At 37.0% G+C, this 14,241-nt stretch overlaps 1 protein-coding gene across 1 annotated transcript; it reads right to left on the bottom strand.

Annotated features, from left to right (window-relative positions):
* Positions 1-9,953: 9,953 nt before the first annotated feature.
* Positions 9,954-13,808, bottom strand: LOC120082619 (tropinone reductase homolog At5g06060-like). The gene is made up of 5 exons (XM_039037871.1): positions 13,372-13,808; positions 13,056-13,263; positions 10,781-10,997; positions 10,577-10,683; positions 9,954-10,483 (listed from the first exon to the last, which is right to left on the bottom strand). Exons 1-5 carry the CDS (start codon positions 13,662-13,664, stop codon positions 10,301-10,303), a joined length of 1,008 nt encoding a protein of 335 aa, XP_038893799.1. The 5' UTR covers positions 13,665-13,808; the 3' UTR covers positions 9,954-10,300.
* Positions 13,809-14,241: the final 433 nt, after the last annotated feature.

The following is a 14,241-nucleotide window of genomic DNA, read 5'->3' on the forward strand; positions in this document are numbered from 1 at the left end:
CAATCACCTAAGAAGATCACCAAGTCCAAAGGCCGATCGTTCAAGAAGATCAACCACTTAAAGATTATAATTTATTTTGAAAGCATCAAAATACTATGTATTAGAGATTGTACTCACTTTCCACAAGATTAATGCAAATACAAAATTCAAGTACCACGAAATAAATTTCTCTTGAAATCTCTTGCAAACAAATTGGCATGCCCAGTGGGACATCTCTACCTCTCATCTCTCTCTCGTCATTCAAGTCAATAAATCTACAAATGGCACCAAAGCTATAGAAGAGCGAGATCATGAAATCGTTGCTCTAAGAAATGAAATACAAACTCAAGAAACTGCTGAGTCGAGTCAATCTCCAGCTACAAAAGCCAATGACAAAGGAAAGACTGTCTTGCAGGAAGACTAGCCGCAACAATCTACCTCTGTCGCTACCCTATCAATTCAATAGCTGCATGATATAATTACAAACTCCTTAAGGGCTCAGTACGGAAGACCATCACAGTCCTCCTTTATGTATTCCAAGCTGTACACCAAAAGAATCGACAACCTGAGAATGCCAGCTAGGTATCAACCTCCAAAGTTCCAGCAGTTCGATGGAAAGGGCAATCCAAAACAACATGTTACACACTTCATTGAAACCTGCGAAAATGCAAGAACCAGAGGAGACCACGTAGCCAAGTAGTTCGTCCGTACCTTGAAAAGAAATGTTTTCGATTGGTATACTGATTTGGAGCCAGAAGTGATTGACAGTTGGGAACAACTAGAAAGAGAGTTCTTGAACCGCTTCTACAGTACAAAGTGCACCGTTAGCATGATGGAGTTGACGAACACAAAACAATGGAAAGAAGAGTCGGTCATCAACTACATCAACCGATGGAGAGCTTTGTGTCTGGATTACAAAGATAGACTCACTGAATTATCTGCAGTGGAGATGTGCACCCAGGGCATGCACTGGGAGCTTCTGTACATCCTACAAGGGATAAAACATCGTGCGTTTGAGGAGTTGGCAACACGCGCTCATGATATGGAGCTGAGCATCGCCAATAGGGGAACTAAAGATTTCCTAGTCCCTGAAGGGAGAAAATACAAGAATGAATCCAAGGACACTGAAAAGACCGTGGATAGTGCCACAAAAGAATTTATGGTCGTTCATGTGACCCTGCTGAAATTTTCCTCTAAAGGAAAACAAACAAAATTTGAAAGAAGGCACAATGAGGGCGAGAAGCGTCGTCCAACTCTTAAAGAAAGACAAGAGAAAGTTTATCCATTCCCTGACTCTGATGTGGCAGATATGTTGGAGCAACTGCTAGAGAAGCAACTTATTCAGTTGCCGGAATGCAAGCGGCTAGAACAAATAGGAAAAGTAGATGATCCTAACTACTGCAAGTATCATCGAGTCGTTAGTCACCTAGTTGAAAGGTGCTTCGTACTGAAGGAATGAATTTTGAAGTTAGCTCGTGAAAAGAAGATTGAGCTAGATTTGGATGAAGTCACTTAGACAAATCACGCTACAGTAGTGGCGACTTCAAGTGTTCCAACACTGTCTGTGTCCCATGCTCAAAGACAAAGCCTGATCCAGTTTAGAGCCTTCAAGCCTATAGTTGTTCAGTTCCAGCAAGATATTCAAATAATAAATTCCAAAAAGAAAGATGAGCTCGTTGAAGATGACCACGAAGGGTGGATAGTTGTGACTCGTCGAAAAAGAAGACAACCAAACTCCAACCGAAAAGAGTCGCGTTCCTATCGAAGCTATAGAAGAAGGAACAAGGCTCATAAAAAGAAAGACAAAAGGATGACACGGAAGCTTAAGCCTGCTAAGAAAGAATACAAGGACTTCCCTTAATTCCGATGGTCGGTAGCTTTGGCAGAATTTCTCCTAAGAAGCTTTCTCAATAATCGTCCAGAGAAAGTATTAGAAGTCATTGCATGTCACACTGTCGGCATAGTGGAAGTCGACGACAATCATATAACTGTCGAAGAAGTCACGACTCAGAAGAAATGAAGCAAAGAACTGCTGTCTTCGATTGTATTAAGCCTTCAAGTGCTCGATCTTCAGTATTTCAAAGATCGAGTATGGCCACGGTAGGAAAAGAAGACCAATGTCCAAAAACTACTTCTACTCGAACTTCAGCCTTCAAAAGGCTAAGTATATCCGCATCAAAGAAAGATCGACCTTCAGCATCTGCTTTTGATCGTCTCAAGACAACAAGCGATTAACATAAAGGAAGAATGAAAATCTTGAAGGCGACATCATTCCATGAAGAAAACAATGGCGAAAAGATTCACAGTTGTGTCCCTTCATGCATAAAGAGGAAATTTTCTATTGACATAAGTACAGAAGGTTCCTTGATAGTGAAGCAAAAACTCATAATATTGACGAATCCTACAAATGAAGAGGGTGATCAAAACCATGATGAAATAAGAGCTTCTGAAGTTTAAATGAAGAAGCTCCTCATCGCAAGAGCCTAAACTGCATGATACTCCTGGCCCGCATGAGCTTAAAATGTGAACGGCCCATAAAAAAAAAAATCTTTGTACGAACTACGTTGCGACTTGATCCCTGTCATTATAAAGGGTATGTAGGCAACTAGAGAAATTTAAGTTCAGTCGCGCATAAAAAAACATTCTTTTTGAACTACATTATGACTTCATCCCTATCATTATGAATGGTATGTAGACAGATTGAAAGAAACTTCAAGTTCAGTCCAGTTAAAAAAAAAAAAAAAAAAAACTTGAACTACATCGTGATTTGATCCCTTTCTTTAAGGGTACGAAGGCAACTTAATGAAATTTAAGTTTAGTCTATCAGAAAAGATACCATAACCACCTAAGTATGATACTACAAGATTGATGTTAATCATCCCCGTTAAAGAATGACACTTCAGATTGAAGATGTTCATCCCTCATATGGAGCTAGCATAGTAAATAAAAGGCATACCCTTGGAATGCGCTTCGTTTCCTCTTCAAAATCAAACTTGGATGCTCCTCCATCTTTAAGTTCAGAGGCTTCATCGATGCTCCGCCATCTTCAAGTTCAGAGGTTTCATTGATGCTTCGTCTTCATGCTCAAGTCTGGAGGCTTTGCAATGCCATCTTCATGCTCAAAGTCGCGAAGTCGAGCTCAATGTGAAGATTCATCGATGCTTCGTCAAACTCAATTGTGGAGGATTCGCCAATGCTTCAAGCTCAAATGCAGAGGATTCTTCGATTCTCCAAGCTCAAGTGTAGAAGATTCACCGATGCTTCATCAAATGTGGAGGATTTACTGATGCTTTGTCAAACTCAAACGCAAAGGTCTCGTCGATGCTTCTCTATCTTCAAGTTCAGTAGCTCCATTGATGCTGCTTCATCTTCAAGTTCAAGATTGGCGTGCATGACACCACTTCCATCTTCAAGTTTAAGATTGGTGGGCATGACTCCACTTCCATCTTCAAGTTCAAGGTCGACGTGCATGACCCCACTTCCATCTTTGAGTTCAAGATCGGTGTGCATGGCTCTGCTTCCATCTTCAAGTTTAAGATTGGTGTGCATGGCTCCACTTCCATCTTCAAGTTCAAGGTCGGTGTGCATGGCTCCATTGCGTCTTCAAGTTCATGGTCGGTGTGCATGGCTCCGCTCCATCTTCAAGCTCAAGATCGATGTGCATGGCCTCTGCTTCATCTTCAAGTTCATGTGCCAGTGTGCATGGCTCGGCTCCATCTTCAATGACTTCAGTCTACAAAATCATCACATTTTGCTTCATCTTCCAAAGTCTTGCGTAGTTCGCTTCATCTTCAAAGTCGTGGCGTGGCTTCGCTTCATCTCCAAACTGATGGCACAGCTTCACTTCATCTCCAAAATGTTGGTGCAGTTTCGCTTTATCTCCAAAGTCTGGCCAACTTCGCTTCATCTCCAAAGTCATGGTGCAGTTTTGTTTCCTCTCCAAAATGTTGACGCGGCTTCGTTTCATCTCCAAAGTCGTGGCACGGCTTCGTTTCATCTCCAAATTGATGGCACGGTTTCACCTCATCTTCAAACTAATGACGCGACTTCACTCCATCTCCAAAGTCATGGCGCGGTTGTTTCCTCTCCAAAATGTTGGTACAACTTCACCTCTTCTCCAAATTGTTATTGTACTTCGCTTCCTTTCCAAAATGTTGGTGTGGTTCCACTTGATATGAGAGATCAAGTTTTGTTTGCCTAGCTCTACCTCATATGCGAGGAAAACTCTGGTCCATCTAGCTCCACTTCACATGTGAGGACAAACTCTGGTTCGTTCGACTCTGCTTATATGCGAGATCGACTCCGGCCAACCTAACTCCGCTTAAAAAGCTTGTTGGCATATTCTTCCAATCTTCAAAGTTTGATGGCATATCTACCTCATCTTTAATACTCGATGGCATATTTTCCTTATCTTCAAATTTTGATCAAAGAGTAACATAATAAGGTAGACCTTTCCGAGATCCTCCCTAGGGTGATCGAATAGGAAAGTTGTAAGCCTTTGCGAGGCCTCTTCCCATGACCGATCAGGATGTACGAACGGTGCTACAAGGCAGACCTTTCCGGGATCCTCCTAGGGTGATCGAATGGGAGAGTTGTAAGCCTTTACAGGGCCCTTCCCATGACGATCAGGATGTACGAATGATACTACAAGAGGCAGATCTTTCCGGGATCCTCCCCAGGGTAATCGAATGAGAGAGTTCTAAGCCTTTGCAGGGCTCTCCCATGGCCATCAGGATGCAAGAACAACAAGGCAGAACCTTTCTGGGATCCTCCCTAGGGTGATCGAATGGGAGAGTTGTAAAGCCTTTGCAAGACCCCTCCTGACGATCAAGATGTACGAACGATGCTAATAGGCAGACCTTTTCGAGATCCTCCCTAGGATGATCGAATGGAGAGTTGTAAGCCTTTGCGGGCCCCTCCCATGACGATCAGGATGCATGAACGACACTACAAGATAGTCGATGATCGAATGAGAGAGGTTATAAGCCTTTGTGGGCCCCCTAGAATGATCATGAAGCACGAACCGGGATACAATATATAGACCATGCTAGGGTCATCTTTATGTGCACCAAAGAGTCGGTCACGCGGTTGGACATTTCTACAACAAAAAAATAGAGAAAAAATTTGTTGTTACAAAACAAAGCTTATGAGAGGAGAAACCTACCTTTCAAAATTATTGACGGGTCGGCGAGATTAAAAAACAGTTGTGCTCCCTTGAGTTGTGCTTTAACTCCTACAAAAGAGTAAGGGCTTACACAAAAAGATAGTAAAGGGGCAAGGTAGTAAAAAAAAAGTGTTGAAAAAAAAACAAACCGAAAAGGAAAAAAAGAAAAAGAAAAAAAAAACTTTGAAAAAAATAGTGAAAAAAGAAAGAATGAAAGAAAAAAAAGGAAGAAAACGTTGGAAGAAAAGAGAAAAAAAGAGAGAAATGAAAGATTAGAAGGAGATGAGGATAATGAAGGGGTTTGGGGTCTTATTTATAGAGGTTCCCTATGTTACATAATAAATTAGGAAATCCAAATTAAATAAAGATTTGATTTAAAATATTAGATTCTTATTAGATTTCCTAATTTGATTCTATTCTGATTTCAAATTAACATAAAAAAAATTAAATTAAACAAATTTCCTATCTAATTTGATTTTATTAGATTTTGTCCTTAAATTTATCTTCAATTAAGATTTAGACATATTTCAAATTTTATTCAAAATCAAATTTAAATTGTGGATAAAATCAAAAATTAAAATTTGGCCATATTCTAAATTTTATTCAAAATCAAATGGTTAAACATTGAAATTAAATTGTAAATAAAATCTCAAACTAAAATTTGGGCATATTCCAAATTTTATTCCAAATCTAAATCACCGTACTTTTATCCTCAAACCAAATTATTAAGGATAAAATCTCAAATTAAAATTTGGGCATCTCCCAAATTTTATATCAAATTCATCAAAATTTAGATTTTTATCTCTATCTCTAAATCAAGTTGTGGGAAAGATATAAAATTCATCCCAAAATTAAAATTTGGTCATATTCCAAATTCAAGTATCTTTTGAGTTTTTATCTTCAATCAAAATAAATTGCAGATAAGAAAAAAATCTCAATTGATCTTTTATTAAAATTTGGACATATCCCAAATTTTATCTTAAATCCAAATCAAATTAAATTGGCAAAGCTCAAAATTTTTCGTAAATTTGGCGATATTCCAAAATTTATCACAAATTCAAGTTAAACTTATAAACTAAATTCATAGTTTGACTAACACATTTGAGGTCAAATTCAAGAACAAATATATTTGGATCTTGATTCCGACTTTATATTTTTTGAGATTTATCCACTCATATATGTGCATAAATCTCGAAAGGGGCATTTGTTGAACGAGAAATTTTGGACTAACCACAAGTTCAGGTAAGATTAATTTGGCCCACTTTGATATAATTATTTGGGTCAAAGTCCAACTAAGCCCAAAAATAGGCTAAATTTGACCCAAATATCAAATCAGGTCGAACTCCTATTAATTGGGCCCAAAAGCTGGATCCATGAACCAACCAAGCCCAAGTCCAACTAATTGGGCCCAAAGGCCAGACCCATGATCAACCAAACCCAAGTCCACCTGTGAACTCTATAAATAGAGAAGCTCTTCTCATGTCAACAATTCTACACTTCAAAGAGCTCAAAGGAAATTCTCCACAATCAGAAGACTCCTCGACTCCTGAAGCCACGCCTGAAGACTGAATTACTTTGAAGACACAAGCATTCTGAAGGCTGAAAAAGATACAAGCATTCTTACTTGAAGACTAAAATCCTTTGAAGATACAAGCATTCTTCCAAGACTCGAAGCTTAAGAACACCCACATGCCCCGCTTCTATACATCAAGCGTACGCATTCAATCGAGAGAGAATTAGAAGATCAAGCACTAGAGATCGAACCACATCGCATCAAATTAACATCAACATCAACACCAACTTAAGTTCAACTCCATGAAACAAGTTTCTCCGGAAGCCTCGTGTGAACACTAATCCTCCAAGAAGATCAACAAACCAAGGTCGATCATCTAAGAAGATCAACAAGCTCAAAGGTCGATCCTCTAAGAAGATCAACAAGCCCAAAGGTCGATCGTCCAAGAAGATCAACAAGCCCAAAGGCCGATCGTCCAAGAAGATCAACAAGCCCAAAGGCCGATCGTCCAAGAAGATCAACAAGTCCAAGCCCAAATGCCGATTGTCCAAGAAGATCAACAAGTCAAAGCCCAAAGGCCGGTCGTCCAAGAAGATCAACAAGCTCAAGTCGTCCAAGAAGATCAACAAGCCCAAAGGTCGATCATACAAGAAGATTAAGAAGATCAACAAGCCCAAAGGCCGATCGTCCAAGAAGATCAACAAGCCCAAGACTGATCGTCCAAGAAGATTAACAAGCCCAAAGACCGATCGTCCAAGAAGATCAACAAGCCCAAAGACCGATCATCCAAGAAGATTAAGAAGATCAACAAGCCCAAAGGCTGATCGTTTAAGAAGATCAACAAGCATCCAAGAAGATCAACAAGCCCAAAGGTCAATCGTCCAAGAAGATCAACAAGCCCAAAGGCCAATTGTCCAAGAAGATCAAAGATCAACAAGCCCAAAGGCCAATCGTCCCAGAAAATCAACAAGCTCAAAGGCCGATTGTCCAAGAAAATCAACCAGCCCAAAGGCCGATCGACCAAGAAGATCAACAAACCCAAAGGTCAATCGTCTAAGAAGATCAACAAGCATCCAAGAAGATCAACAAGCCCAAAGGCTGATCGTCCAAAAAGATCAACAAGCCCAAAGGCCGATCGTCCAAAAAGATCAACAAGGCCGATCATCCAAGAAGATCAACAAGCCCAAAGGCCGATCACCCAAGGAGGTCAACAAGCCCAAAGGCCGATCATTCAAGAAGATCAACCATTACAATATTACAATTTATTTTGAAAGCATCAAATACTATATATTAGAGATTGTACTCACTCTCCACAAGATTAATGCAAATACAAAATTTAAGTTACACGAAATAAATTTCTCTTGAAATCTCGTGCTAAGTTGGGTTTTAGAGTAAAATTATTTTAGGTTAAGTGAATTTAATTTAATTAATATAGCTACAGGTAAAGGTCAAATTGAAATTTGAAAAAGAAATATAATAAATATATATAATAAATAAGTGAAAAGGAAATTCGAAATAGAATAATTTAATTAATTAAAGAGGGATTTGTTTAATATGGAAAAGACGACCTGTCTATGTGGAGAATTACTCATGTTTAACTAAGAGCCCATTTATTTCATAAGTTAAGGTGTTTGTACGTTGGATTGGATTAGGTTGAAACAATTTTTAGACTAAACTTAATTGTTAGAGTTGTAAATTCCTTCGACATAAACAACTCTTATTAAATAATGAACTCAATCTAGTCATGAAATATTCGGGTTGGATTGCTTTGGATCATTATTTAAATTTTTGTTTTAAAATAAAGTAATATATTAATATGTAAAAGAACTTGTTTAATTATTTTCACACATAGAAATAAGATTAGAAAATCAATTATATTTTAAAAACCTATTTCCATAATGTTAAACAATTATTTCAAATAATTGGTTGATAATAAATAATCTAAAAAAAAATCATGAAATTAAGTAATATTAAAATAAATATATGTATATATATAATTGTATTTGAAGTAAAAAAAATATTTTTTAATATTAAAAGTTCGAGTTAGTTTAGATTATTTTTTATAGATTCATGAACCAACCTAATCCATAAAATTTTCATTTATTTGAACCCAATACATAAAATTTTCATTTATTTGAATCCAATGCAATCCAAATAAATTCATAATTCAACCTAAACCGTGCAAATTGAGTTGGTTTAATTGGATTTTTCAGATCATCTCGAACACCCGTATCATAGGTTTTTCCATAGAATTTCAAACAAATGTTTAAAATTGACATGGACTTTTTAATACCCTCCATAATTGTGGAATCTTTATGCATGAGAGATGAACAGTAAAAATATAGTCTAATTAATTAATAAATAAATATCAATTATTCAACTATTAATTTTAATTAACTATTATGTAAATATATTATTTAGACTTAATAAATTTCAACTAATACCTTTATAATTAATATTTTATGCGATCTTTTAACTCTTTAATATAAATTATTATTCTTAAATATTATAATTAATTTAATATTTTTTGTTTTAATTAATTCAATTATGTTTAACATAAAAGTATTAATTTATTTTATTTCTATTGATTAAAAAATTAATTAATATAGCAATAAATTATTTAATTGATGACTACATTAATGTTCTCTTACATTTAATTAAGTAATTATTTAATTTTGATTTGCATATACAAAATTGATAGATTGAACACATATATTAAACTTCCAAATATTAATTATCTCAGATATTCAGATCCAAATATTTAATATTTATACCCATAAAATAATATATCTAATCCAAACGGTCTTAACTGAGTTTTCACATAAGTAAAAACGAGAAACGGAAATGAAGAGAGGTAAAACAGAAAAGGAAGGGAGAATAATCTAAAAAAAAACGAAAGGAATTGAACTCTTTAATATTGGTTTTTCCTTTCACTTTTGGTTGCTGATTGGTTGTTGGAGTCCTTTGGTTGATGAACTCGTTAATGTTGATGCTGGTTGAGGGTGAATTTATTACTAATCTTAAGTTTTATTAGTTTAAATCTTGGTTATAAGTCTCCATCTTAGGTCTTATTTCATTACTCCCATTCTTAATTTGAAATCCATAATAACCTAACTATTTTCGATTCCTTGAGATGGTGTCGTGTTTGGGCTGGATTTCACGAGTTCTAAGGTAGGAGGGTTTAGAAGGGGTGTTTATATGTTTAGTTTTCAAAACTAAAAACAAAAAACCAAACAGTTATCCAACATTGCCTAAATGGTTATCGGCCCCTAATAATTATGGAAATAAATTCAAAAGATTATGAAGAGAAAGAAATTATCCTCATGTACAATGATAGTTTACAACATAAACACATCTCTGCAAGAGAAATCACATTCGGAAGCAAGCCACAGTCATGGTTCCTATATACACTCAATGTTTCCAAACTATAGAACTCATCTTTCCTTCACATGTCATGAGCCATATACCACGAAAACAATTTTTTAAAAAAATTAAAATGGGGGAAAGAAGAGAGAGGAAGTTATGGAAGTTTCAATCGTTTGGGAGTATCATCTTTGCAAATTAAAGAAAATCGACACTTCGAACTATACGTATCAGAGAGCTGATAAGTAATGATTGATAAATAAGAGCTGTTCATTCTAATGTTATCTTGGGTCAAAGCCATTAACAGACATCCCACCATCAACACCAATGATTTGGCCAGTAATATAAGATGAAGCAGGTAGGCAAAGGAATGCAACTAAAGATGATACCTCACTTGGTTCTCCCAATCGTCGAAGCGGGGTTCGGGAATATACCTCTTCTACATATGTTTTGTTACTCAGCACCTAGAAGAGAAGATATCACAAAAGATCAGGAAGACAAACAGTATGATCGGGTTCTTCACGGGTTAAAACAGAATGGCGTTATTCAAGATTTACCTGTTCCACCATTGACGTTTTGATGTACCATGGGGCAACTGCGTTGCTCCTTATGTTGTCTTTTGCCCATTCACAAGCTAAATATTTTGTGAGTTGATTGATAGCTCCTGGAAAGAATCATTCACAAATTGCTAGGAAATATTCCAACAAGGAAAATAACTTTTGCATCCACACTATTTAGATACGACGGATAAAGTTGATCACCTTTGGTCGCTCCCTGAACGGACATAGACTTCAGAGACACCAAACTCGAGACTGAGGACATGAATACGATGCTTCCTTCGCCCGATGATTTTAAAAGGGGATAAGCAAGTTGAGATAAATGGAAGACTGCTTCGACATTGGTTTTCATAAGAAAAGAAAATTCTTCATCTGTGAATTCTGTCGTTGGCTTTCGTATATTTCTACCCACATTATTCACCTACATGATAGTAGAAATGGTGTTCATGGTCCATAAGGATTGAAAGAATATGATGCTGGAAGATGAGTTCATAGCAAATTTAAAATCAACCTCAGCCTTAGGTAAACTTCATACTACAAAAAGGGAAATAAAAACTCTATTTGCCAAAAAGCAGCAACTATCCTAATGATTAAATTTCAGCAGGAAACAAGTTACATACACATTTACAGAGTGAAGATCCACCAAAGGATTTCATTGAAGAATCTTTAAAGGCGCAATTCTTTTATTTAAGAAATAGTAAACTCGAAAATTTTTAGCTAAATGATTTACATTCTACTGAATAAAGCTACCGCTCTATTGTCTCATCTAATGTATACAAGGCTTTTGAGGCTTACACCTTAAAGCTCGCTCACCTTAAGGCTGAGACTAAAATTTTTAACCTCTTAGTCTTACTTACCCTATTTTGGATTAGAACAGATTTATGTGTCTAATATAAGAAGCTTATGCAAGATTGTACAGCTCATGTTGCCTCAAGACTTGAGCTTCATATCTTCTATAGTAAATGCTCCAAAACCGGTTTAGCCTTTGAAGACATCGGTATTACCCCTTCTAAATAGTTGATACAAATCAAAATCTCGGATACCAAATGACAAGAGAGACCATGATAAATTGGCTTAAAACCCTTTGGTGCGGATCTTAGAACACAAACATCAAAACCCTTCACACACAAAGGTTTCGACGCAAAGGATAGTTAGGATGGGATTGCCTTTGGTGGTCCAATACCAAGAAGCAAGGATAACAAGTTCCTAGTCCCGAGTTTGAAACACTCAACAAATTGGATAAGTTGTGAAACTTATATATTTTTAAAGGTATAGAATTGCACGTACATGCATGCTCTCGACAATTCGCAAAAGAAAAAATTCTCAAATTTGTTTCATCATCAAGATATCAAACCATTTTACAAGTACGAATTAGGCCTTACAAAGCCTTACATGTACGATAATGGGGCATGAGAAAAACTCTCAAAAACAAATCCCTAGAATTAGCTTTAACAATTAGCAAAGGAAAATAATAAATGTGACGAGATGCCTACTAGCTAGAACTTAAAATTTTCTCCTTGGCCTTTGAGGGTGAGTGGCTAACTTGAAGGTCTTGTATTTTACACATTAAAAATCCTAACAAGGAGTTTAACTAAAGCCTCAAAGTAAATCCCAATGAATAGTTCAAAATTTGCAAGATGTGTGGGCTTCCAAGGCTGCTTGTCTCTAGAATTTGGCCTACTTCAATTGCTCGTCTTCAAGTCCTCCTATATGTGGAAACTTTTTTAATCCCGTGTCAAATAAAAGCTTTCTTCATCCTCTGATTTGGACTTCCTTGGGCCACGTGTTTTCTAAGACTTCATGTAGCTTCCTTGACAGTTCATGGCAATGATTCATGAGAGTTGTGACAAGGTCTTACTCTTAGCCAAATAAATTTTATCAAGAATAACATTCAATGTTGTCAATTCTATAACTATTGCAATCAGTGTTTTAAAATGTCTTCCCGGTGCGTGCCTAGGCTCAAGATGCAGGTTTGGTGCCTCGTTTTGAAAATGTGAGGTTCACAAATTAAGGGGCGCCTCAAGCGCACACCTTTTGTGAAGCCCCAAGGCCCAATTATGTCTTTTTTTTAAAAAAAAAGTAACAATAGGGGTTTTTCTTCTTATTAACTACAAAATAATCAAATTTACTAAACCTAAATGCACAATTTTTTTTTGTGTTCAGGGGTCTTTTCTTGATACTTTTTCATTTCAACTATACATTCCCTTCTTTATGTAGTAATGTAGTGCGCCCCCATATACGCCTTTTTGTGCCCTATGCTTAAGTCCCATAAAATTATTGCCCTTTATTGCGCCATGAGCTTTGAAAAACACTGATTGCAATCACAACATCTAAAGAATGTTGCAGCTAGAAGGTTCCTTCCAATAATTTATTCAATTTAAGGCCAGTAGGATGAATGATTGAAAGGAAAGTAACCCAACAAAGTAAATTGGCATCATAATCTAAAGCAGATCAAAGCACAAGATAGGGTGCACCTTACAAGAATGCTGAGCTTCCCATCAAAAGTATCAGCCACAATCTCCATTAGTTCATCTCTCTGAGCTCGAACAGACACATCGCAAACTGACCCAGAAACCTCAAATTTCAAATTATTCCAATCCCTCAAACACTGTCTCAGCTCACCCTCATTCCGAGAACAAGTATGCACTCTCGCCCCAAAACCCACCAATTCCTCCACAATCGCACGCCTAAACCAAAACCCAATTCCAAATTCTCATAAAACAGAGGAATAAACAGTAAACACAACAAAGAAAAGTGAAAATCGACTCCATTCATTCATACAGATATTAATTTACCCGATTCCGCGAGTGCCACCGGTAACGAGGGCCGTCTTCCCACGAAGAGACCACCGATCGTCAACTGGGGTACTTCCATATTTGATTTTGAAGTCTGATTCAGTTTGGTTTGTAATGGGTTTCAGGCGTTTAACGAGTTTGTGAGAGGAATGTGATGGGGAAAGCCAAAAAGGTTTGAATGAGCACGAAATGGGAAATGAAGAGAATGTTGAGAGAGGGGGGTTTGTGGGTCTGTTGAAGGTAGAAGAAGAGAATGAATAGAAGGATGAAGGAGAAACAAGAGCCAATAACATTCTTAAGCACTCTTGCTCTTGGGGATGGCCTCAACAGATTGCAGGTTTTGCCACTATGCGATTACTCTTGTTGTGCTATCGATGTTTGTTTTCGCAAGTTTTCTATCGAGAATTTGAATAAGATTCTCAGATTTTAGTTGAAGTCATTCATAATAATAAGAAAATTTGGGTTGATGACCTAAAATCTGGGTTCATAATGTTGAATGATCCCATTTTTTAAAAAAATGTCAATTGACCCTATGTGACGTCATCGTGGTATGAGATTACAAAATTGCCCCTCCTTTTGTCCCCCATACGATATCCCTCCCTCTCTTCAAACATAACAGTCGTTCCAGAAGGTGTTGCTCGAAATTATCACGTGGAAGTGCCGCTCAATCTCGCTTTGCAAAATCATTGTCCATCTACTGCTGCAATCCAAGTTCTTAGGTAAGTGAATTTAAACTTGGTCGTGCATGTTGTGTTGTGTCTATTTAGGTTTCATTGAGTTGGAATCAGCCGATAAGTTCTGTGGGTTTCGGGGTTTAGTAATCGGTCACATCTGTTTTTATTTTGGGTTTCAATGTGTTCTGCGTGGGTT

Source organism: Benincasa hispida, chromosome 8 (assembly GCF_009727055.1).
Source record: "Benincasa hispida cultivar B227 chromosome 8, ASM972705v1, whole genome shotgun sequence".
In the NCBI taxonomy this organism is placed as follows: domain Eukaryota; kingdom Viridiplantae; phylum Streptophyta; class Magnoliopsida; order Cucurbitales; family Cucurbitaceae; genus Benincasa; species Benincasa hispida.